At 43.6% G+C, this 26388-nt stretch overlaps 1 protein-coding gene across 2 annotated transcripts in view; it reads right to left on the minus strand.

Annotated features, from left to right (window-relative positions):
* Nucleotides 1–996: 996 nt before the first annotated feature.
* Nucleotides 997–26388, minus strand: part of sec13 (SEC13 homolog, nuclear pore and COPII coat complex component) — a 52024-nt gene continuing 26632 nt past the window's right edge. For both annotated transcript variants that reach the window (XM_068051435.1, XM_068051436.1), the window contains exons 4-9: nucleotides 25452–25603; nucleotides 16023–16156; nucleotides 15424–15557; nucleotides 10771–10891; nucleotides 5380–5526; nucleotides 997–2324 (exon numbers count right to left, since the gene is read on the minus strand). In XM_068051435.1, coding sequence (XP_067907536.1) covers nucleotides 2214–2324; nucleotides 5380–5526; nucleotides 10771–10891; nucleotides 15424–15557; nucleotides 16023–16156; nucleotides 25452–25603 — 799 coding nt within the window. In that variant the 3' untranslated portion in view covers nucleotides 997–2213. The remainder of the gene's footprint in view (nucleotides 2325–5379; nucleotides 5527–10770; nucleotides 10892–15423; nucleotides 15558–16022; nucleotides 16157–25451; nucleotides 25604–26388) is intronic.

Consider the following 26388-nt stretch of genomic DNA (forward strand, 5'->3'; position numbering starts at 1 on the left):
GAGAGTGAGTTAGACTGAGTTATAAAGAAAAACTTGGGCTTTTTAGCCTTTCCAGGTACATTAAATGGTATAAACAAGGCAAATAAGCAACACTACTTCAAACTAAACTGAGACAGAAGAGGTTCAAGCCAGTGACTAGCAATTTAGAATGGAAGTTCTTCGCACCCAGAGTGATTAATACACAAAATCGACTTCTAGGTAGAATCTTAGAGGCAAAAACTCTGGAATCCTCTTAACAGTTGGATAATATGATGGGGAGACTGAAGCGGTGGTGGGTGGTGTGTGGTGACAGACTGTAATCTTTCTAGATGGGAGAGCTGTAATTAGCCAAATGCCCATCCTCATTTGTATCTACCTTATAATGGTGTGCAAATCTAAAGTGAAATTTGTGGAAGGGTTTTAACATCATGACTCATCACACTCTGTTCCATGACCCAATAACTACCTCCTTCAGTCTGCCCTTCCTCCTTTACAGTTTCAAAGACTCAATTTGAATGCTACCCAACATCTCACTTCTTAATCCACACTTTTGCTCTTATCCTTTTCTAACAGTGCTGCTGCCTTGCACTTAGACTTTAGTCAGTCACCTACATTAATAAAAATATAAGCAGCTATAAAACTCATACAGGGTAACTAAAAGCAAAATACTGCGGATGCTGGAAATCTGAAACAAAAACAAGAAATGCTGGAATCACTCAGCAGGTCTGGCAGCATCTGTGGAAAGAGAAGCAGAGTTAACGTTTCGGGTCAGTTCCGAAGAAGGGTCACTGACCCGAAACGTTAACTCTGCTTCTCTTTCCACAGATGCTGCCAGACCTGCTGAGTGATTCCAGCATTTCTTGTTTTTGTTGCATACAGGGTAACTGTTGTTTATCTGTTGACAACATCTGTCTTAAGTTTCCACAAGAGTGTTCCTTGACTCAGGGATCAAGTCCTTTAAATGGCAGATCCTCGTTCTGAAGAAAAGGATATTAAGAAAATCCCAGCATGAAGCAATAATATTGTATCAATTTATTAAACAATTCCATGTAAACCAGTGAGTCAGAGAGCCACAGGAAACAAGCACTAAATATTTAAAACAAATGGCTTAATTGCTAGTCTTCATAATGAAGTTTTTAAATGAGCCCACACTATATAACTCCTGCAGTTTACAGTTTGAACTATCCTGAACAAAATATTGATGAAAATGGATTTCAGCCATGGGCTCATTCACAGAGACTTGAACACTGCATTCGGACCAGTTTGTAGGGGGCGAATGGGCGTTGAAATGAAGTGTTGCAGACACAACTGGGGTACACATAACACTAACCCAGCCAGTACTAGAATGGGTCAATTCCCCACATGGGCTTGCCTCCAAAAGACAATCAGAAGCAGAAATCTCCAGCAGTCCAACAAATTTGAGCCTTTTTATTTTTGGAGAGATTTGGAGGCGTTTTAAATTGCAACTGCCAACCATGTAGTAAAAGGATTTTGATGTAGGGAAGAGGTCTGGTTGTTCGGGAGCATTTAGTGGAGAAACAAGTTTTTTTTAAAAATGATGATGCACCACAGTGCAATGTTATTGCAGGGCAGCTTTTCTCCCCTTTTTTTGTGGGATGAACTGTTCAGTAGGTAACCTGCTCCTAGAGTTCTGCCAACGCTACTCAAAGTGGCTCGCAAGAGGTGGGCGGGAACAATACAGGTTCAACACCCCCTACCCCACCCCCACCCCAAATTTCCCTGTCTTCCGTTTAGGAATTCCGTGATTGTGGTTCTGATGCACTGGTCATCATGTTGTCCAAGAACATGCCATTTAAGATCCTATTACCATCTGCTGCTGGAGGTAAGCTATTGTAATGTGACAGACAAGCCAGTGGCTGTGTCCACTATCAAGTGTACAGCCTTGGGCTGTGACTGTACATTATTGGCTTAAGCACCTCAAACACAGCATTTATTGTTGCATATGCATTTTGATCTTTCTAAATGCAACCAACCTGGCCAAACAGCACCTCCTTAGTCCCCACTACAAGGCACTCTGAATGCAACAATTACAAAGGGTCTTCCTTGCATGTCAATGGCAACAGGACTTGCATCAATATATTTTCCCCTCCCAGAACAGTACAGGGCTCGAGGACACAAAACTCCTTATTCTTTTGTTCCTAGTTTCTTGGAATCCATTTTATTTTGCCAAATATACAATTCAGGACACCATTCCTGTGATGCTCCTCTGCTGTTCACTGCTCATTTTGTTGACCCTCTGTGATACCAGATACCGACCCCTGGCCCTTGTTCACGTCACTGATGCAAACCCACTGGCCTTCTACCGACTCCTTCCACAAGCTGACCTGTAAAATCAAAATGGATAAGATGGTGATGGGTTAGGTTGTATTAGAACATACACATGTTGTAGCAGATATGAGAACACATTTTTGTAAAAGCATACTTACAGTGCAAAGTACCTTCATTAAAACAATTACTAGATTACTTTTCCTGCAAGAACCATTTAGAACCACAATATGTAGAATTAGAGACAATTGAGAGTGTATGGTAAAGCAGTAATTTTTTAATTCATTCTCAGGCAAAATCGGCAATTATTTCCCATCTCTGAAGCCCTCACTCAGTTATTTCTCAAGGGTAACCATGTTGGTGTGGAACTGAAATCACGTATCTGCCAAATGGCAGTTTTCTTTCCCTAAATTACATTAGTGAACCTGTTGGGTTAGTATGTCAATCCAATAGCTTTATGGTCACTATAACCTGTACAAGCTTTTTATTTCCAGATTTTGTTGGGGTTTTAGGAACATAGGAACAGGAGTAGGCCAGTTAGCCTCTCGAGCCTGTTCTGTCATTCAATGAGATCATGGCTGGTCTGGAACCTAACTTCATATACCTATCGTTGCCCATATCCCTTAATACCTTTGGATAACAAAAATCTATTAACCTTAATTTCAAAATTAACAACTGATCTACAATCAATTGCCATTTACAGAAGCGAGTTCCATATTCTTACCACCCTGTGTAGAAATGTTTCCTGATTTCACTCCTAAAAAGTTTTTAGACCAAGCTCCCTTTTAAGATTAGATTAAAATAACCGGATCCGTCCAGAGTGTATTTAAAAAATATATGCATGTATTGCATTAATCCTATGAGATTAATGAGTCCAGTCCTAGACTCCCTAACAAGCAGAAATAGTATCTCTCTATCTATCTTTTTTCCAATTAAATTTAAATTCTCAAGTGCCATGGTGGAATCTGAACTCACATTCACTGGATGATTAGTCCAGGCCCCTGCATTACTGGACCAGTAAAATAACTACTATGCCACTGAACCCAGTCTATTTATGGGAGAAGAAAAGGATCATACCCCACAACCACACCTATTGTCCCTCCCTGGGTTGGTGGGTGGATGTTTGTACAACTGAGGCCTGTTAGGCTACTTCAGAGGGTGTGAGGCTTAATCAATTTGACACAAGTAACACGTAGGCCAGAGTGGATAGGGGTTCCTTTCTCTGAAGGACGTGTGAACCCAGTTGGTTTTTATTACAATCCATTTTCTGTGTCCAGCCCACTAATTACCAGAATTATTGGATTCAATTACTCAACTCGCCATGGGATTTGAACTCTCAACCTCTGGGTTGCTTGTCTAGCACGATGACCATTACAATACCATGCCCGTGATTTATGGACATCATTTAAATTTCCAGATTAAATGACAGTCTTTTGATTATAGATGACTGATGCTAACGGTATAAACAAGCACAGTGCTAATTCAAGTAAAGAAAAAACTTGCATTTATAAAGCATCATTCACAACTTCAGGATGACCCAAAACGCTTTACAGCAATGAAACAGCTTTTGAAGTGTAGCTACTGTTGTAATGTAGTAATCTCAGCAGCCAGTTTCACACAGTAGGGTCCCACAAACAGCAATGTGTTAATGACCAGATAATCTGTTTCAGTGATGTTGCTTAAGGGATTGACGTTGGTCAAGACACCAGGGAGAACTCCCCTGCTCTCCTCTGAATAGTGTTGTGGGATCTTTTACGCCCATCGGCGAGGGCAGCCTTGGTTTAACATTTTCATCTGAAAAATGGCACATCCAATAGTGCAGCACTCCCTTTGTACTGCACGAGAATGTAAGCTAAGATTATGTGCTCAAGTCTCTGGAGTGGGGCTTGAACCTACAACAGAGCTGAGCTCTTCCAGTGGTCAAGTCAGCAAAGGTACTATCTAGTATAGTAAACTTAGCCATAGAGGCCAGAAGGGCTTCATGTTCACCAATAATCTACAAAGTTAATTAATATTGAATGCTTCAACTGACATCAGTGTTCCCAATTCCCAGTGATCCCTCGTTCGAAGCTGTACATCTGTGGAATAGGCGAGAACATGAGTCAACCAACACTGTCTAGCTCGAGTAAAGAGAACAATATTGGAGGCTTACATGCATCCATGAAAGCACATCCGAGAATGAACTAGCACTTGAAAGAGCAGAAAATTAGAACAAAAAAAAGGTGGATCAAATCGATTGAAAATATACAGGATATGATGGGGAAATGCAATAGATGCTGGTACCCATCATCGACAACTCAAAATGTGACTATAATCACACCACCCCCATCATCTTTAGTATATAAAAACCTGATTTTTTTTATTTGTGGGCGACAAAGAAGTTAGTATCAATGTACTACATAAAGGTTTTATTACTCTGTTGTGTGAAAAGATTTTTATAGAATAGCTAAGAAATTAACTAAAGTATTAAATAAAACACAGAACTGTTTTACTGATGAAAATATTCCTGACACCACCAAAGGATTAAATATGTGATGTTGGCACAGTAAGATCACAGCAGTCTGTCAGTGCAGTAGTCAAAGTAACCCAGCTCAGTGAATTGTACATAGAGTTACAGACCCTCAGGAGTAAATTACAGGCTCAAATTTCAATTGAGGCATTAAGATGGTTTACATGACATATAAAATAACAGATCCCTGGCAGAGTATTATAGCCTGGAATTTAAATCAAGGTGACTTGGATTAGATCACGAATCACAACTTTTAAGATTAGATTACAACAGCCTGATCGGTCCAGAGTTCATTTAAAAAATATATGCATGTATTTCATTAAACCTATGGGATGGACTAGCAGTGAGTCTGAAGGAAAGATACAGGAGAAAAGAGGGAGTGTGAGAAACAAAGGAAGAAAAAATTCATTTAAAAAACACAGCAACTGAAGCAAAGATATGAGAGTGATTAAAATTAGGATTTGTCAGTGTACAGGGACAGTTTTTTCTACGTACTTTAAGTGCCGCCCAGTTTTTAAGATCAGGACAGTGCCTCTTCAGAAATTCAGAGTTTGCGCACACTATTCATTAGGACAACAAACATGTCCAAAGCAAGTAATTGTTACCTTGTTATCACCTCCGGAGACGGCCAAGATATTCCCAGTGATGGACCAGCTGACATGCCACACTACGTCATTGAACTTGTGCAACAGTTTGTGCGTCCATGTGTTCCCAGCAGGGTCGTCGCAAATCCAGATAAAAACTCTGCCATCCTGTGGGGGCCGGAGGTTAATCATAGAATGATACAACAACTTTTATTTATTATTTTGCATCTTTAAAGTAATAAAACGCCTCCAAGGCATTATAAAGCAAAACTTGACATCAAGACACATTAGGACAGATGCTTGGTCAAAGAGGTGGGCTTTAAGAAGTGTCTTAAAGTAGGAAAGAGAGGTGGAGAGGTTTAAAAAGGGAATTCTAGAGCTTGGGGCCTAGGCCGCATGAAGGCATGGCCACCAATGGTAGAGCGATTAAAATAGGGGACCAGACCAAAAGTAGAGGAATGCAGATATCTTGCAGGGTTGTGCAGCTGTAGGAGATTAGAGAGAGATAGGGAAGGGCAAGGTTGTTGAAGGATTTGAAAACAAGGATGAGAATTTTAAAATTGGGTCATTGCTTGACCAGGAGCCAATGTAGGTCAACGAGCACAGAGGTCATGGGTGAACAGGAAGGATTTGTTGCGAGTTAGGGCACGGGCAGTGGAGTTCTGGATGGCCTCAAGTTTACAACAGCTAGAACATGAGAGGACAGCTAGGAACGCGTTGAAATAGTGAAATCTAGAGTGAGTAAAGGCATGGATAAGACAGAAAAAAGCTATTCGGCCTATCGTCCCTGAAAAAGCAACCAATTTGTTCCACTCTCCCAATCTTCTCCTATAGTCTTGTAAATTTCTCCTTTTCAAGCATTTATCCAATTCCCTTTTGAAAGTCACTAATGAATCTGTTTTCACCACCCTTTCAGACAGTGCATTCCAGGCCATCATAACTCACTCAATTAAAATATTTCTCATCTTCCCCCTTGTTTTTGTGTCAACTGTCTTAAATCTATGGGGTCACTCCCCTCATCCTGCATTCAATCACATCGACAACAAAGGTTTGCTTTTACAGTCAAAGATTTGAACGTGCAAAGATGATCAGAGGTTTAACACCCCTGCAGGCATGTTAAAGTATTACAGGGTGAAAGACTCAAATCTACGTCAAAAAAAGTGACACCAACATTTCAATCATTACACTCCTGGATTCCCAGTGCAGCCCTTTTGTTAGTATTTGGAAATAAAGTCTGACTTAGAGAGAACTCAATCCTGATTCAGGACATCTATTTTTGAATCACAGTGTCATCCATTCCTCTCGCTGACCAAACACTGACCCATATGTGGCTAATTGGGAATTCAGATGTTGCTAATTTCATTTCGGATTCGAAAATTAAAAATTAGTAGTAGACACCGTCATTGTATATGTGATCTTGATACTCATTTGCACGGTGTATGCATGTCAGCATACAGGAAGACAGGAAGCAATGAGTGGGCATAAATGGGCCATTTTCAAGTTGGCAGGCAATAAATAGTGCAGTGCTGCAAGGATCAGTGCTAGAGCCTCAGTTATTTACAATCTATATCAATGACTTAGATGAAGAGAGAGAGAGTAATGTATCTAAGTTTGCTGATGATACAAAGGTAGGTGGAAAGGTAAGCTGTGGGGAGGACACAGAGAGGCTGCAAAGAGATATAGACAGGTTAAGTGAGTAGGCAATAAGATGGCAGATAGAGTATAATGTAGGGAAGTGTGAAGTTATGCACTTTGGTCATGAGAATAGAAAAGCAGAATATTTTTTAAAAGATGTGAAACTTATAATAGGGTAATAATAGTAGGGGATTTCAACTTCCCCAATATTAACTGGGATAGTCTTAGTGAAAAAGGCTTAAAGGGGGCAGAATTCTTGAAGTGCATACAGGAGAGCTTTTTGAGCCAGCACATAGAAAATCCTATAAGAGAAGGGGCGGTACTGGACCTAATCCTAGGGAATGAAGCCAGACAAGTGGGAGAAGTGTCAGTGGGGGAGCATTTCGGGATACTGACCATAACTCTAAGATTTAAGGTAGTTAAGGAAAAGGACAAAGATGGACCAGAAATAAAGATACTGAATTGGGGGCAGGCCGATTTCAATATGATAAAACGGGATCTGGCCAAAGTGGACTGGGAACAGCTACTTGTAGGAAAGTCTACATCAGACCAGTGGGAGTCATTCAAAGAGGAAATAGTGAGAGTTCAGGGTCAACATGTTCCCATAAAGGTGAAGAATCAACAAGTCCAGGGAACCCCGGATGTCAAGGATATAAAGGATTGGATAAGGAAAAAAAAGGGGGCTTATGGCAGATTCAGGGGGCTGAAAACAGCGGAGGCCCTAAAGGAGTATAGAAAGTGTAGGGGGATACTTATAATAGTAATTAGGAGAGCGAAGAGGGGACATGAAAAAACACTGGCAGGCAAGATAAAGGAAAATCCCAAGGTATTTTATAAGTATATTAAGGGCAAGAGGATAACCAGGGAAAGAGTAGGACCCATTAGGGACCAAAGTGGCAATCTGTGCGTGGAGCCGGAGGACATAGGTGAGGTTTTAAATGATTACTTTTCATCTGTGTTCACTATGGAGAAGGACGATGTAGGTGTAGAGATCAGGGAGGGGGATTGTGATATACTTGAACATATTAGCATTGAAAGGGAGGAAGTATGAGCTGTTTTAGCGGGCTTAAAAGTGGATAAATCCCCAGACCCAAAGGAGATGTATCCCAGGCTGTTATGTGAGGCAAAGGAGGCGATAGCAGGGGTTCTGACACATATTTTCAGTTCTTCTCTGGCCACAGGAGAGGTACCAGAGGATTGGAGGACAGCGAATTCGGTACCATTATTCAAGAAGGGTAGCAGGGATAAACCAGGTAATTACAGGCTGATGAGTCTAACAACAGTGGTAGGGACACTATTGGCAAAAGTTCTGAGGGACAGGATTAATCTCCACTTGGAGAGGCAGGGATTCATCAGGGATAGTCAGCATGGCTTTGTCAGGGGGCAACCGTGTCTACTTAACTTGATTGAATTTTTCGAGGCGGTGACTAGATGTGTAGATGAGGGTAAAGCAGTTTAAGTAGTCTACATGGACTTCAGTAAGACTTTTGATAAGGTCCCGCATGGGAGATTGGTTAAGAAGGTAAGAGCCCATGGAATCCAGGGCAATTTGGCAAATTGGATCCAAAATTGGCTTAGTGGCAGGAGGCAGAGGGTGATGGTCGAGGGTTGTTTTTGCGAGTGGAAGCCTGTGACCAGTGGTGTACTGCAGGGATCCTCGTGTACTTTAATGATTTAGACGTGAATATAGGAGGTATGATCAGTAAGTTCACCGATGACACGAAAATTGGTGGTATCATAAATAGTGAGGAGGAAAGCCTTAGATTACAGGACGATATAGATGGGCTGGTAAGATGGGCGGAGCAGTGGCAAATGGAATTTAATCCTGAGAACTGTGAGGTGATGCATTTTGGGAGGACTAACAAGGAAAAGGAATATGCAATGGATGATAGGACCCTAGGAAGTACAGAAGGTCAGAGGGACCTTGGTGTACTTGTCCATAGATTACTGAAGGCAGCAGTACAGGTAGACAAGGTGGTTAGGAAGGCATATGGGATACTTGCCTTTATTAGCTGAGGCATAGAATTTAAGAGCAGGGAGGTTATGATGGAGCAATATAAAATGCTAGTTAGGCCACAGCTGGAGTACTGTGTACAGCTCTGGGCACCACATTATAGGAAGGATGTGATTGCACTGGAGAGGGTGCAGAGGAGATTCACCAGGATGTTGCCTGGGCTGGAGCATTTCAGCTATGAAGAGAGACTGAAAAGGCTAGGGTTGTTTTCTTTAGAGCAGAGGCGGCTGAGGGTGGACCTGATTGAGGTATACAAAATTATGAGGGGCATTGATAGGTTAGATAGGAAGAAACTTTTTCCCTTAGCGGAGAGGTCAATAACCTGGGGGCATAGATTTAAGGTAAGGGGTAGGAGGTTTAGAGGGGATGGGAGGAAAAATGTTTTCACCCAGAGGGTGGTTGGAATCTGGAACACATGACCTGAAGAGGTGGTAGAGGCAGGAAACCTCACAACATTGAAGAAGTATTTAGATGAGCACTTGAAACGCCATATCATACAAGGCGATGGGCCAAGTGCTGGAAAATGGGATTAGAATAGTTCGGTGCTTGATGGCCGGCATGGACACGATGGGCCGAAGGGCCTGTTTCTGTGCTGTATAACTCTATGACTCTAAATAAATTGGGCCTGTATTCTCTGGAGTTTGGAAGAATGAGAGGTGATCTCATTGAAACATAAAAGATTCTAAAGGGGCTGGATAGGGTAGACAGATTATTTCTGCAGGTTGGGGAATCTAAAACGCAGGGGCACAATCTCAGGATAAGGGCCCTATCATTTAGGACTGACATGAGGAGAAATCACTTCACTCAAAGGGTTGTGAATCTTTGGAATTCTCTACCCTAGAGGGTTCTGGATGCTCCATCGTTGAATACATTTAAAGCTGGGATAGATAGAGTTTGGTCTCTCAGGGAATCAAAGGGCATGGCGAGCGGGCAGGAAAGTGAAGTTGCATCCTAAGATCAGCCATGATCATTTTGAATGGCAGAGCAGGCTCGATGGGCCACATGGTCTACTCCTGCTCCTATTTCTTGTGTTCCTGTGAGCCCTTTGGCACACTTGTTGGTAAAATAACACGAAAAGCTGGGTGTATGAATTTTTTTCGATTGCTTTACTGGTTGATGTTTGTTCGGTTAATATATACACATGGAGTACAGTTACCTGTATTGTATGAGATTGCACATGGTGTTTGATCCTAAGATTACTGCATGTGGCTAATCAGCAATTTCTATTGGATAGCATTGCACTAATCTCCCTGCATCACACCACTTCACAAGCCTAAACACTATGCACAGTCGTCTTGTTCCAAAAGCACTACCAGTTCTGCTGCACATGACTCCTTCACCTTTGATTTGCTTCCAGCGTGTTGAAGCATCCAATTTCTGCTGACAGAGGTGTGACCCTTTAGTCCCAAAACAATGTGGTGCAGAGTTTCAGAGGGCTCCTATGCAGAACCATCAATGCCCTCAGTCCAGTTCCCTTTCGAAGAGAAGATACAGCTTAAAGCCATTGCTGTTATTAACCTTTCTGCATGTTTTGTGATCTAGGTGGGATCTGTACTACCAGTAAAATGCTCCACAGAACTGCAAATTTCTCCAAAATGTTTGGTTATTCCGCAACCCCCCAACCCCAAACATTATCTGCAGCAAGCCTCAAATCACCGTCACCATTATAAGTCCCCTATTGGACAGCCTCATCCTTTGCTGTCTGTCCAGGTGGCACTGACTCACCATAGACTGCTCATACATCCTTAATGCACAGTGCTTACCTGGGAGCAGCTGGCAATGGTACTCGTGGGAAGCCCAATAGATGGAGCCCAGGCGACATCTCGGACCCAGTCACTATGGGCTTCAAGCTTTTGATCCTCTTTCCACTGACCGTCCTCCTCTCTATTACAGACAAAAAGGATCAAGTAGGACAAAACATTTCTTAAAATTACTAAGGAAAAAGTGCAAATCATTGAACATAATTTTCAGAGTGAATTCTTGGAATGTTTGAGGTAAATTTCATGTACAACATCTTGCATTTATATAGCATATTTAACATGGTATTACATCCCAAGGTGCTTCATAGGAATGCAATGACAAAATCTGACAATGAGCCAAAGGAGGTGACTTTAGGACAGATCTCTTTGACCAAGCTTCTGGTCATAATGGTGAGGGACAGGTGGAGAAGGTTATGGAGGGAATTCCAGAGCTTAGGGCCTAGACCCCAGCTGAAGGCACAACCAACAACGGTGGGGTGAAGGAAGTTGGTTTAAAACTGGACACAATTCACAGCTCTGTCTAGACTGCTTATCACAGCTGAACTGCAACATGAGAAAAGGCTGTCATTAGGCTCATTTACCATATTTGTACCAGTTATGCTAGAAGGAAGGTTACACTTCAGGCCAGCTTGCTTTAATAAAGTACAATTCACTGCTTGTAGGGTGTCATTAATCCATCACCTCACATTACTCTCTCCATTAACAACACAAGTGTGAGGCTTGTGACTAATAGTTTAGTTTAGAGATACAGCACTGAAACAGGCCCTTCGGCCTATCGAGTCTGTGCCGACCATCAACCACCCATTTATACTAATCCTACACTAATTCCATATTCCTACCACATCCCCACCTGTCCCTATATTTCCCTACCACCTACCTATACTAGGGGCAATTTATAATGGCCAATTAACCTATCAACCAGCAAGTCTTTGGCATGTGGGAGGAACCCGGAGCACCCGGAGGAAACCCACGCAGACACAGGGAGAACTTGCAAACTCCACACAGGCAGTACCCAGAATTGAACCCGGGTCGCTGGAGCTGTGAGGCTGCGGTGCTAACCACTGCGCCACCCCAATAATAGTATTGCATTCTAGTGTTATACGATTCAAAATGCTTTCTCCAGACACAATCCAAGTTTGGAAGGACAATATCGACAACTGTGCTGCTGAATGTGCAAACACTTCACATGTCCACTATTGCTGAACTCACACAACTATTTACTGAAATTTCTAACAGTAATAGACATGCAAAAGTGACAACTGAACCAACAGAAAAGAACTTTAAGCCCGAAGGTGTAACAATCAGACTTATTAACCACTGGCAGCAATTAGGGTAACATCACAGCAACTGAGTGTTCTCGTACGACAGGTGCAAAGAAGGGTGCAAGGGACAAATGAAAGGCAGAAAAAGATAAGGCAACTCTACACAGAGAGTGAAAGCAAGCCCCCTCCATCTCATGTCAGTCCCACATGAAAGGTGAGGGAACCAAGAGGGAAAAACCTACCTCACCAATCTACCTGCCGCAGATGCATCTGTCCATGACAGTACTGGTAGCAGTGACCACCGCACAGTCCTTGTGGAGACAAAGTCCCATCTTCATATTTAGGGCACCCACCATCATGTTGTGTTGCACGACCACTGTGCTTAATAGCATAGATTTAGAATAGATCTAGCTACTCAAAACTGGGCATCCAAGAGGCTATGGCCATCAGCAGCAGCAGCATTGTATTCAACCACAATTTGTAACCTCGTGGCCCGGCATATCCCCCACTCTACCATTACCATCAAGCCAGGGGACCAACCCTGGTTCAATGAAGTGTGTAGGAGGGCATGCTAGGAGCAGCACCAAGTGTACGTAAAAATGAGGTGTCAGCCTGGTGAAGCTACAACACAGGACTACTTGCATGCCAAACAGCAGAAGCAGCATGCGATAGACAGAGCTAAGTGATTCCACAACCATCAGTTCTGCAGTCCTGCCACATCCAGTCGTGAACGGTGGTGGACAATTAAACAAATGACAGGCGGAGGAGGCTCCACCAATATCCCCATCCTCAACAATGGGGGAGTCCAGCACATTAGTGCAATAGACAAGGCTTAAGCATTTGCATCCATCTTCAGCCAGAAGTGCTGTGTGGATGATCCACTATCAACATCCTGGTGTTACCACTGACCAGAAACTGAACTGGACCAGCCACATAAATGCTGTGGCGACACAGGCGGCGGCAAATAACTCATCTCCTGTCTCCCCAATGCCTGTCCACCATCTACAAGGCACAAGTCAGGAATGTGACAGAATACTCTCCACTTGCCTGGATGAGTGCAGCTCCAACAACACTCAAGAAGCTCGATACCATTCAGGACAAAGCAGCCTGCTTGACTGGCACCCAATCCACCAACTTCAACATTCACTCCCTCTTCCACCAAAACACAGTGGCAGCAGTGTGTACCATCTACACGATGCACTGCAGCAACTCACCAAGGTTCCTTCAACAGCACCTTCTAAACCCGCAACCTCGACCACCTAGAAAGACAAGGGCAGCAAAAGCGTGGGAACACCACCACCTGTAAGTACCCCTCCAAGCCACACACCATCCTGACCTGGAACTATATCGCCGTTCCTTCACTGTCGCTGGGCCAAAATCCTGGAACTCCCTTCCTAACAGCACTGTGGGTGTACCTATACCCCAAGGACTGCAGCTGTTCAAGAAGGCAGCTCACCATCACCTTCTCAAGGGCAATAAATGCAGGCTGAGCCAGTGATGCCCACATCCCAAAAACAAATAATTAAAAAAAAGTAGGCTGAAGTTACAATGGGTCTCAGTGTCCTTGTGCGATGGAGAGGAAAATTAAGTAGGGGTTCTTACTCTTGATCACTATCCAGCAATCCCTGCTGGGAAGTCCATAAGACGGACACAAATCACACTCTACCACACTTCCTTCCCTCCCAACCACAATCAGCGAGCCTCAATGTGTGGGTTGTCATGGGAAAAATGATCACCTAGCTCAGTTCCTGGAGGAGAACTTATGCACGAGTGTAGTCAGGAAAAACAACAATTGCATTTATTTAACTTTTATATTTTGAAAAAAATCACAGAGAAGGGAATGTAATACCCACTCAAGAAGAGCATTTTCTTGACCAATCCAAAAAAATACAAGCCAGGAGTAAAGCAGGCAACAGCTTCAGGATGCATCCAGGAAGGAACTACATGAGAGGGAATACAACAGAAAGTGCTCTCAGACCATTCAAACGTCACTCACTGACTTAAATGAAAAATAAATACCATTCTCCCTGCTGCTCTCACATGCGTTCAAGTCCACAGAAGAAGGAATTTTCCTCCACACAAGATCAGGGGGCAGGTTGTTCAACCTTGCCCGTCTAAGAGCGAAGTCCAAAGTACGGAAAGTCCTCATCAGGGAACTCCTCTTTGCTGACGATGCTGCTTTAACATCTCACACTGAAGAGTGTCTGCAGAGTCTCATCGACAGGGTTGCGGCTGCCTGCAACGAATTTGGCCTAACCATCAGCCTCAAGAAAAGGAACATCATGGGACAGGACGTCAGAAATGCTCCATCCATCAATATCGGCGACCACGCTCTGGAAGTGGTTCAAGAGTTCACCTACCTAGGCTCAACTATCACCAGTAACCTGTCCCTAGATGCAGAAATCAACAAGCGCATGGGAAAGGCTTCCACTGCTATGTCCAGACTGGCCAAGAGAGTGTGGGAAAATGGCGCACTGACACGGAACACAAAAGTCCGAGTGTATCAAGCCTGTGTCCTCAGTACCTTGCTCTATGGCAGCGAGGCCTGGACAACGTATGTCAACCAAGAGCGACATCTCAATTCATTCCATCTTCGCTGCCTCCGGAGAATACTTGGCATCAGGTGGCAGGACCGTATCTCCAACACAGAAGTCCTCGAGACGGCCAACGTCCCCAGCTTATACACACTACTGAGTCAGCGGCACATGAGATGGCTTGGCCATGTGAGCCGCATGGAAGATGGCAGGATCCCCAAAGACACATTGTACAGCGAGCTCGCCACTGGTATCAGACCCACCGGCCGTCCATGTCTCCGCTTTAAAGACGTCGGCAAACGCGACATGAAGTCCTGTGACATTGATCACAAGTCGTGGGAGTCAGTTGCCAGCGTTCGCCAGAGCTGGTGGGCAGCCATAAAGGCGGGGCTAAAGTGTGGCGAGTCGAAAAGACTTAGCAATTGGCAGGAAAAAAGACAGAAGCGCAAGGGGAATGCCAACTGTGTAACAGTCCCGACAAACAAATTTTTCTGCAGCACCTGTGGAAGAGCCTGTCACTCTAGAATTGGCCTTTATAGCCACTCCAGGCACTGCTCCACAAACCAATGACCACCTCCAGGCGCTTACCCATTGTCTCTCGAGATAAGGAGGCCAAAGAAATACCACTCCATAGGCCCAATCCTTTGGAGTTTTTAATCTTAAAATCGTATTCCTAATAATTCCACAGTGTTTGCAGCTCTGGACTGTGGTATGGTTTGTTCCACTTATTTTCTTTCGTCTCTCTTCTGCAACCTCCCCCGCCTGGCACCTCACAGACAGAATGCCCCATTATTACAAAGTTCCACCTAATAGCTCAGAAGGAACCACCGCCCAGCTGAAGCAGACTGACCAAAACTTACTTCCAAATTTTGACCAGATTGTCACAGCCACCCGACACAAATCGCTTGATGTAGTTTGGCTTCTGCCCCGAGGGCTGGTCCACAAGACTCCCCGGTAAGACTGCAGGAGCCCAGCTGACGGCGTTGCAACCAATCTGCAAAGAGAGAGAAACAAAGAGACCTGTGTGTGAACTCAAGACTCCTCTCACTGTCCAAAAACTTAGATCAAGGCCCAACATTGACAAGCTGTACAAAACATTGGCTGCACATAGTGACACCACAAGTCCTGGCCAGAATGGAAATAAATGGATAATGCCCCCATCAGTAACACCTGAAGACAGCACTGCTGTAATTGACTGGTATTGATTTTATGCACATAATTTGTATTTGGTAACTATCTTTCAGTCATCGCATTTTGCTGGAGAAATAATCCTGCTTTTAATTGGTCATGAGTTCTTTTTGCCTTAGTTCGTAGAGACTGAGTAAATAGATTGTTTGCTATAAAATAGATTCTGTTTGTTGTAAAATAGACTGTTTGCTTTAAGTCCCGCCCGGTCTCCAAATTACTGACAGACACATTAATGTTAGTAGGCATACTAAAGAAAAGAATCGTTTCTTACCGTGTGCGCATTGCTGATTTTCTTCATTTCCCACTGACCGTCACCAGTGTACGAAAGCACTGAGATTGCACCGTCCGAGCTACCACAGGCAAGGATCAACCCAAACTCATGGGGCGCCCAGCATAAAGAGTTGACTGCAACAAGAAAACCAGAATCTCAGTTTAAGATCATGCTCCTTTTCAATGCCCTTTAATTTTATAACATTGGTCTCTGTACACTGGTTGCAGGGAGAAAAGAACAAATTGTTCTGGCAGTAACCTAGGGGAAACAGCTACTTATGCCAGGGATTAACAAAAGAATGCAGAAGTTATTCAGTTAGCTCCAGGTACCAATTCCTATCCCAATCCATACAATTTTTCACCATGTTGCATCAGGAATTGATCCAATTCATAGCAACACAGAAACAGAGAGTCAGCCCCTTGAGCCTGTTGAGCAATTCAATTAGATGATGGCTGATCTGTATTTTAACTCCATTTACTAGCCTTGGCTTCGTAACCTTTAATACACTTACTCAATAAAAATCTATCAATTACTTTTTATTGAGCAGACAGAAGCCATCGTCTTCAGTCCCCACCAGAAACTCCATTCTCTAGCCACTGATCCGCATTATCATTAAGACTGCCTACTTCCAATACCATAACATCGCCTGACCCTGCTTTGCCTCAGCTCTTCTGCTGTAGAAATTTCATCCATGCCTTTGTTACCTCTCGACTTTACTATTCCAACGCTATCCTGGTCGGACTCCCATCTTCCACCCTCCATAAATCTAAGCTCATCCAAATCTCTGGTCTTAACTCATACCAAGTTCCATTCATCCCTGTGCTCACTGACCTACATTGGTTCCCAGTTAAGCAACAGCTTGATTTTAAGATTATCATCCTTGTTTTCAAATTCTTCTATTGTCTCATCCTTCCCTATCTCTGTAACCTTTTCCAGGCCAATAATGGAGATAGCTGCACTCTTCCAATTTTTGCCTCTTGTGTATCTCCGATTTTATTCACTTCACCACTAGCAGCCGTGGCTTCCGCTGCCAAGGCCCGTAGCTCTGGAATTCCCTCCCTGAATCTCTATCTGTCTTCTCTCCTTTAAGATGCTCCTTAAACCTACCTCTTTGGCCAAGCTTTTAGTCACCTGTCCTAATATCTCCTTTTGTGGCTTGGTGTCAAATTTTGTTTGATAACACTCCTGTGAAGTACCTTGGTATGTTTTACTACATTAAAGGAATTACATAAATGCAAGTCGTTTTTTGAATATTTTAGCTGAGTCAGCACATGCTACTGAATGCGGAGGGCCGTTCTGCAAGTCAACAACTCTAATGGTGCCTTTATACTCCATTGATGGAACTCAGAACAAATCACTTTGGGTTTGGAGGCCCCTCCAGAATCCTATCTGAGCTCATGGGGAATCCTTTGATGGTGACGCTGCAACTCATGTGCTCCATTCGAGGCATTAGTCATTTTTAACTTTCTCTTCGGAGGGTCAAGTAATGAAGCAATGATTTTAGCTTTCATAGAAACACAGACCAGAAGCCCTTTAAGCACATTCCACTGGATTCTGGCTGATCTCTGCCTCAACTCCATTAAGCTGCCTTTGATCCATATTACTCAAAATCCTTACTTAATAAAGATCTATAGATCTCAACCTTGACAACTTGACAGTGGCCGGAATTTTACATTCTCTGAACGAGTGGGCTGGTGGCTGGCGGTGGGTGTAAAATTGAGTGGGAAGCGGGGGTGGGGGGTGGGAGGGGGTGGTCTGTTCCCTACCCCCTCCCGCTCCTGCCTGCTGCAATTGTACGCGGGGCAGCAAGCAGTGGTGAGAAACAGCCCGCCTACCCCAGGCCAATCAAGGCCCTTAAGTGGCCAATTAACCGACACTTAATGGCCTCCTCCCGCCTTCGCGGGTATTCTACCCTTGGCAGCCAGACGGAAAAGGCCTCAAGAACCCCGCCTGGTAAAACCAGGCAGCCTTCTTGCACAGCCTCCCTGTGCCCTAAGCATCCCCAATGCACAACACCCACCACCACCACCCCCCCACCCTAACCGACCCCCCCTTGCCTCGCTGGGGCCCAGCCGGTTGTCCCCGGCAAGTCCCCAAAAACTTACCATAGTTCCGGGGCCGTCCTTCCTCCTGCTGTGGTGGCTGGATGTAGTCCCAGCAGTGGCCACTGCTCCCGGTGGTGCTGCTGGGACTGAGAGCTGCCGGCCTGCTGGTTGGCCAGCAGCTCCATTAGGCAGGACTTCTTGCCTCAAGGAGGTGTAAGACCCACCCTAGACATTAAGGGGCTGGGGAGTGAAAAGTTCTGGCCTGGCTCCCTATGCCCAGTGGAGGTGGGCTCACCACCGACTTTTCGGCCCTTTCGGGGAAGGGAATTCCAGATTTCCAACAGTCTCTAAGTGAACGAGTGCTTCCTGATTTCACTCTTATATGGCCTAACTCAAATTCAAATTTAAAATTGCGCCCTCTTATTCTGGACTCTGCAACCAGAGGTAATAGGATCAAAGTGAATAGCACGCTGAACATTAAAACGGCAAATGCTGGAAACACTCAGCAGCTCAGACAGGAGTTGCAGACTAACTGAAAATAATTTACTTACTTAACTTTTGAACTGTTGATTGTGATAACATTTTAAGTCGGACGACATTGGAGGATATGATTGTGGCTATGATATGCACGCAGCCTCGACATATCAGCTCTTCAGCCCTCAAACCCCTCACCTAAATTTTGGCCTCTGGACAAAATCTGAACTTCAAATCCTCCCTCCCCCTACCCCTGCTTCCTTCAACCTTACCTCTGGTTCTACTGAGATCTGTAGTTGATGTCTGAAAGCACTAACTGCTGGCATCTGACAGTCGGGTCAGGAGGTTACATTGATCTGCCATTCACCGCATTCATGTAGAATCATAGAAACTTAGAGCACAGAAGGAGGCCACTCGGCTCATCGTTCCTGTGCTGGCTCTTTGAAAGCACAGTCGTGCTTTTCCTCCATAACCCTGTAAGTTCCTCATCCTCATGTACCTGTGCAACTCCCTTTTAAAATTATTCATGGAATCATCTTCCAGCACCTTCTCAAGTAGAGCGCTCCAGATCCCCTCAACTCTCAGTGAAAAAAAATTCTCATCTTCCCTCTGGCATTTTTTGCCAATGATTTTAAATCCATGACCTTTGGTTATTGACTCCCTCGCCAGAGGGAATATTTTTTCCCTATTTATTCTATCAGAACCTCCCATCATCTTGAAAACCTCTATTAGGTCACCACTTAACCTTCTGTGTCCCAAGGCGAACAGTCCTGACATTTCCAGCCTCTCTTTATAATTGAACTCCCTCATCCCTGATAATATCTTTGTAAGCCTCTTCTGTACGCTTACTAAGGCCTTTAGGACTAGGTATAATTTCGCTTTCAAACAGCCAGCACAGGCACGACGAGTAAAATGGTCTCCTTTTGTGCTGTATGTTTTTATGATCCAAAGGTGGCATACAACCTTTCTTGGCAAGCATCATGGCAACTTTTCAGAGGCTCGTGAATCCGACTCAAGAAGGAATTACTTTGCTACGTTTAGCCAAAGGCTTCTTCAATTTCAAGCAAATGCTTGTTGACAGCTAAAATTTTAGATAATGTTCCTCATGTAATTAATTTTTCCAAAAGAGAATTGGTTTAGTTTGCTTTGTTTCTTCCATAAGTCAGTGCATCTGTCTTTGATGCCCTGCACTCAATACTTTTCACGGACATCAAAGTTTTTCGGAAAGTTTGGGGATGGTAACCAAGCATAATGCACTTTGCATATGGTCACACTAATGCTTTACAAATTAGTCACATCCTTGGGCCAACACTCTAATGATCAACACAAACACTCTAAATATCTTGCCTGCCTTTGGACCTGCTATCTTACACTATAATAGAATTTTCTATGTTTGATCAGGCAGGCACTTATAAAAAGGAACTAACAAAATGATCCAGATCAATTGTTCACTCCGCTGAGTGGTTCAAATACCAGGGGGCAGAGATTAAAAATGAGAGAGAGAGAGAGAGTGAGGAATAAGAAGGGAAATCGGGAGGAACTAGAAAAGTTTTTGAATTAAATTACCAGGATAGGTCACCGCAGTGGACAGTAGAAATTGGCTAGAGACAACTGGATGGCTTTTTGAATGGAGAAAGAGTTATGGAACGTTTAAGGCAAGGTTATTCTCCAAAGGAACATGTTTGCTGAGTCTGATGGTCTTTACCTGTTCCTGAAAATGCTTATGTTGCATTACACCATGTCTTTCCCAAATTGTTGAATAATCAATGATCATCTTCAGTACCTTCTACTTCCACACCATGCTGTGTCACAACCCACATAAACAGGCTGCTCCAAGCTTATTTCTACTCACACAGTCTGGGTAGAAGTTATTTTAAGATGCACAGGTCATAGCAACTTTCCTCCTGGCACAGAATAAACAGTTGGGTGAAGTCTCAGCAAATGTATGTACCTGCTTTTGCTTGTGTGTGTTTTTTTTAAAAGAACAACATTTTTTTGGAAAAGAATAGTCTCTTCACCTTTTGGGCTGTGTTAGCATCAAGCACTCAGGTCAGCTAAATACTGTTAGATGAATAAAACTCCCCGTATTCTGATTATCTATGGCTCATTGCTTTAAGCTTTAAAGCTTCCTCTACTCTGTTCTCAACAATGTGCCTCTGTCCCATACTTGGAGGAGCTTGCAATTCTGCACCAGTGTGATGTTTTTCCACTTCCCATGCAGGCAAACCTGTTATGGAGCTTTCAGGTGACAAGTAATATTGAATCTCTGCGCTTCCATTCAACTCTTTTGTAAAACTATAACAGACCACATCTTTCAGCCTTCCTGCTGCACTGATGTGTACAGTTATCCATTATAAATATGCTATCGTGCATCAACGAACAGGTGCAGGACAATCAGCGAGGGGAATGGGAACAGTCATGCTGGACTGAATGACAAAGATACGGTAAGAGTTGAGGTCCTGCAGGCAGAGTTTCAGGAGCTGGGAACAAGATTAAAGAACAGGACCTCAAAGGTGGTAATCTTTGGATTACTCCCAGTGCCACATGCCAAGGGGAACAAAACAGGAAGGTAGTGCATGACTGGAGAAGTGGTGCAAAATGGAGGCGTTCAGATTTCTGCAGCATTGGGCCAAGAGGGACCTGTACAAACTGACAGGCTGCACCTAAACAGGCCTAGTGCTAATGTCTTCACAGGCAAGTTAACTAGTGTTGTGGAGGCAGGTTTAAACTAATTTGGCAGGGGGACGAGCATCAGGACATAGCAGCAGGGAGCAACAAGGTGCATAGAAAACTAGGAGGGACAAACAGTAACACAGAACAAAGAATAGTATAAAAAAGAGCAGGAATTAGATGGAGGAAAAAGCAAAGCTGACTAGCATGGCGTTGGAATGCATGTTATTAATGTGAGCAATGTCACAAATATGGTTGACGAGTTATAGGCACAAGTTGCCACATGGGGTTATGATATAGTGGCTAGAATGGAGACCTGGCTTAGACATGAGCAGGAGTGGGAACTAAACATTCCTAGCTATATTATATTCAGGAGGGATAAGGAATGGAAAAAGACAGAAGTGGGGGAGGTGGCAGTATTGATGAGTATAATATTTCAGAGCGATGATATACTGGAAGGTTCAAAGACTCAATCTATTTGGTTAGAGTTGAGGAACGGAAAAGGAGCTATGAGGGATCACATGTGAGACAATCCTGGTCTTCATACCTCAGATATCACTGTAGTCATCTGGGCCATCAGGAGAGCTCTGGTGACATACTCCAACATACAGTTATTGAAATCCTCTTTTTCCACATTTTAAAGGTTACCTAAATTTATAGAAAGCCTTAATCCCAGTACAGGTAAACAACAGCTTTCCTCATTTGGCTGTAAGGGGTTAACTTTGTCAGCTTTAGCATTACAAAACAAGACTGACTACTTGTTCCAAGACAAGCCAACTTACCAAAAACTGGCACTACCTCAGCAGTCTCACACAATACAGAGCAGTGCACAGCACAGTGATGCATTTGCCCAATACTACTTTTAATCTATATTTTTTTATAAGAAACGTGGCACTGCCCACTCTGTCAATACAGTCTTCCAAGTGAGAAATTGGGTAGGAGTCTGCCTTTGTTACTACATTAACCTTTCTGTAGTCTATGCAAAATCTAGTTGAACCGTTAGGTTCAGGCAATAACACCACTGGGGAACTCCAGCTGCTTTGACTGGGTTCAATTAGGTGGTTTTCCAGCATGTATTGGATTTCTGTTATTACCTGCGTCTGTTTCTCTGGACTTAAGCAATAAGGATGTTGTTTTATAGGAAAGGATTCCCCTACATCCACATCATGTGTGGCTAAGGTTGTACATCCTGGCTTGTCCCTACAGACTCCTTTAAATGCTGTGAGAAGCCTTGTTAGGTCTTCTCGGTGTTCTGCATCTAAATATGAAAGCAATCTCCCAAACAATTCAGTATTAGCCAACCGGATAGTAGGAGGTTCAATTTGAGAATTGTCTCGGCCTCCTTCTGCCTCATCTACAATATCCCTTTCATCCTTCACTGTCCTTACTACCTGACATACCTGTGCTTGCTTATCCTGCTCCCGGCGATGATATTGTTTCAACATATTGATAAGACAGCCAATTCTTCTGCCGGCAATCTGGGGTGTCAGTCAAATAATTTACTTTACCAATTCTTTTGAACACTTGATATGGACTACTAAACCGTGCTTTCAGTGGTTCACCCTGTAAAGGCAGTAATACTAACACCTCATCCCCTGGTTGAAATGTTCGGGTCTTGGCATGCTTGTCTGCCCATTTCTTAAAGTTTGTTTTGGAAGCTTTAAGGTGTTCCTGAGCCACTTTGCAGGCTCTCATGGGCCACTCCCGGAACACAGATACATAATCTTATCTTGCATAGAAGATTCGTCCCTCTGTTCTAAAAGCTTGTCTTTGGCTAGTTTTAGAGAACCTCTTATCTCATATCCATAAACTAATTCAAAAGGACTAAAACTGGTAGGCTCATTAGGTGAATCCCTAGTGGTAAACAAAAGAAATTCTATCCCTTTATCCCAATCATGGGGATATTCATGACAGTGTGCCCTGATCATTGTTTTGAGGGTCTGATGGTACCTTTCTAAAGCCCCTTGTGTCTGTGGTTGGTTTGCTGAAGACTTTAACTGTGTTATACCCAAATTATTCATTGGAACCCTGAACAGACTGAATCTCAATCTGTAATCCATATCTAGGGAAGAACTGGGTTAACTTCTCTACCACTACCGTAGCAGAAATTGTTCTCGAGGGAATGGCCTCTGGGAACTGAGTAGTTATATCCATGATGGTGAGTATATATCGGTGTCCCGCTTTTGTTTTTGGTAGAGGTCCTACACAGTCTGCCAACATCCTACTAAATGGTTCCCCAAAAACTGGTACAGGAATTAGAGGTGCCGGTTTTATGGCAGGTTGCGGTTTCCCCACAACCTGGCATGTATGGCACGTTTTACAAAACTGTACCACGCCCTTGGAAAGACCTGGCCAGTAAAAATGTAAAACTATATGTGATTGGGTCTTCTCGACCCCCACATGTCCTGCCATAGGAATTTCATGGGCTATCCTTAATATATCCCAGCGATACTTGGGTGGTCCTTCTTCATCTGCAGGTCTATGAGGAGGTCTCCACTTCCTCATCAGAATCCCATTTTTAATATAGTAGCCTTCTGGAACTTCCTTTGCCTCAGCTTCGGTTAGAGCCAATTGTGCAACTTTATTTAATTCTGGATCGGCTTGCCGAGCCCCGATCAGAGAAGACTTATTGAATATTTCCTTCGGATTATCCAAATTCCCAAAGAAAGTTTCAGATATTCAGCTATCTGTCTGTGGTGCCAATTTTACCTCCGACAATGGAATTTGTTTAGCCATTGCTCGGGCTACTGCACATGAAGGAAAAATTCCTAGAATCTTTTCCTGCAACTGTTCTGTCTCTAACGTCACTTGGTCTTTCCGTGACTACTGGAGAAGCTACAACCTTCGCTCCGGCCAAATCACTCCCCAGGAGTGGGTAACCTCCTTCTACAGGCAAACTATGCACAATTTCTACAGTTACCATTCCAGACATTAGGTCACACTCTAGGTGCACCCAATACAAAGGTCGGGTATATACTCCTCACCGATACCATTCACTAAAACCTTGGCATTCAGTGTGCTCTCTGGTGGAAAAGTCATGCCTTTTCCCAGCAAAAGAGCTGCATTTCTAAGTAGAACTATCGGTTTACCTGCCTCACTTGAGAGGTAAGGAGTTACTTCTCCTTTTGACAAGAATTCCCAATAACACTCAGGTATCTTATTCATGTCCCCCACACTCACAGCGGTTTTTGTATTTGGCCTTACAGCTGCAGTCAGAGCTACAGCCTGATCTGTCATACTCTCGGTCAGGGCCCCATTCTCTGCATTAGCCTTGTGTACCCCAATAGATCCCATGTGTTTTCACTGCAACTTCCAGAATTCTGCACGAAGGTGTCCCACCTTGTGACAATGATAACACTAAGGCTTGCGGACCTCACTTCCACCCTCAGCATCTTCCTTTCTGGCCTCAGGAGAAGATCTCGGGGCATTCCCAGCTGTCTCTTCTTGTCCCCGGCTACTTGCTTCCCTTTCACCCTCCCAACTTCTATCCTTCTCGGGTCTGTGGGGGTGACGGACAAAGGGTTTGGGTTTGTAAAAGAAAAGATCCCAGTGACTCGCCTCCCTATACCCGGATGCCAGACCAAAAGGGACAACTGACTTGTTTCCGTTTCTTCTCTTTTTTCTTCAAGCATTAGCAAGTAGTTGGCCAAAGTATTCTTTTTGTTTTTTTTGTAACAGATCTCTGCAGCGAGAATTTCTGCATTTCTTTCCAGTGTGTGTGTGTGTGTGTGTGGGGAATTTAAAAAGGGAACTTTCATATTTCAATCTGGGTGTTAACGCTTTGCTTTGTTACCGGATGAGTCTTGTTTGTTAATAAACTGATAATTTTACTGTTTATTAAAGAAACTTGGTTGGTATATTTTATTCTGGGATAAAGAGTAGAGTATATGATTGACCGAATCGGTAACTGGATGAACATTTTTAAAATATATGTTGTGACCTGCGCAGAAGTGGGACTAGAAAAGACAGTGCACTCCTCCCACCTTGGTCGTAATAATATTCAGCAACAATTAAGCAGTAGTGCATAGGAAACCTGGTAAACTGATTGAATAGTTTATGTTTGACTGCCCAGACAGCCAAAATATATATCTACCTGAATGGATATTTGAACCTAAAGGGATGTTCCTCTTTGCCAGATACTCAGATTTGATGCATTGCTAAGTCAGAAAAAGAAATTTTAAAAATTCTGTAAGAAAGTACTGCCATCTGTAACCTGCACGTAGCAAAGCAGAATCCTTACCAGAAGAATCGTGACCTGTGTATTCGTACATCTTGTCCCAAGTTCCGTTCTCCTCCTTCCAGATGATGATCTTTCGGTCGTAGGAACAGGAAGCTAAGATGTTGCCGTACATTGGATGAGCCCATGCCACCTGCCACACAGGACCTTCATGGCTGAACAAGGATTTGTCTATTTAAGTATGTTATTGACCATTTTTTCTGATTTACAGTGGTAGGTAAGTTAACTGCTTTATGTTAGATGGGTGCCTAGGTCCATTACAGCTCTCCCATGGGACCACCGGTTACTTTAACTTGTGGGGTAGGGAGGGGAACAGAGATGAGGAAGGGAAGAGGTAAAAGTATGCTCCCACACAACATTTAAAATATATATTGTTTTAAAGATAACGCGTTCAACTGCGCAATGAGCCTCCAACAAGTGGCATGACAAAGACCTGTGTCTAGAATCAGTCACGGACTTCAATTGAACCAAAACCAGACGCTAATCGACAGCCACCAGGCATTTCCCCACAATAAGGGGGAAATATCTCCTATGATCTCCAGGCGTGCAGTCACTTAGCTGGAAACAAGTATTCAGCCCATGTACAATGGAGGGAGCAAGGGGTAGTGGGTGGAGATACTAAAAAGTAGCTTATTTTCACAACTAAGGAGAAAAGATTGCACAATGCAACAGTCACCGGCTGTGGCCTGAAGAGCTGTCGTTTGGGGACTCTCAGTTGGAAGACATCAACTCTATTTGTGTTCAGTGGGTCCATCAGCAAACTGCTCACATTGGAATGATGCTGCCATGATGAGAATCAAATGACAACTGCATCAGATGGCATACTGGTTTATGCTGCATTGCTCCACCTGACATTTAAGCAGAATCAAGCCAATGTAGATACTGCTCGAGGCTTGCATGCTAGTCCGGCTCAATTTAACTCCATTTGCGGAAGGACTGT

The sequence above is a fragment of the Heterodontus francisci genome, chromosome 19, assembly GCF_036365525.1.
Source record: "Heterodontus francisci isolate sHetFra1 chromosome 19, sHetFra1.hap1, whole genome shotgun sequence".
In the NCBI taxonomy this organism is placed as follows: domain Eukaryota; kingdom Metazoa; phylum Chordata; class Chondrichthyes; order Heterodontiformes; family Heterodontidae; genus Heterodontus; species Heterodontus francisci.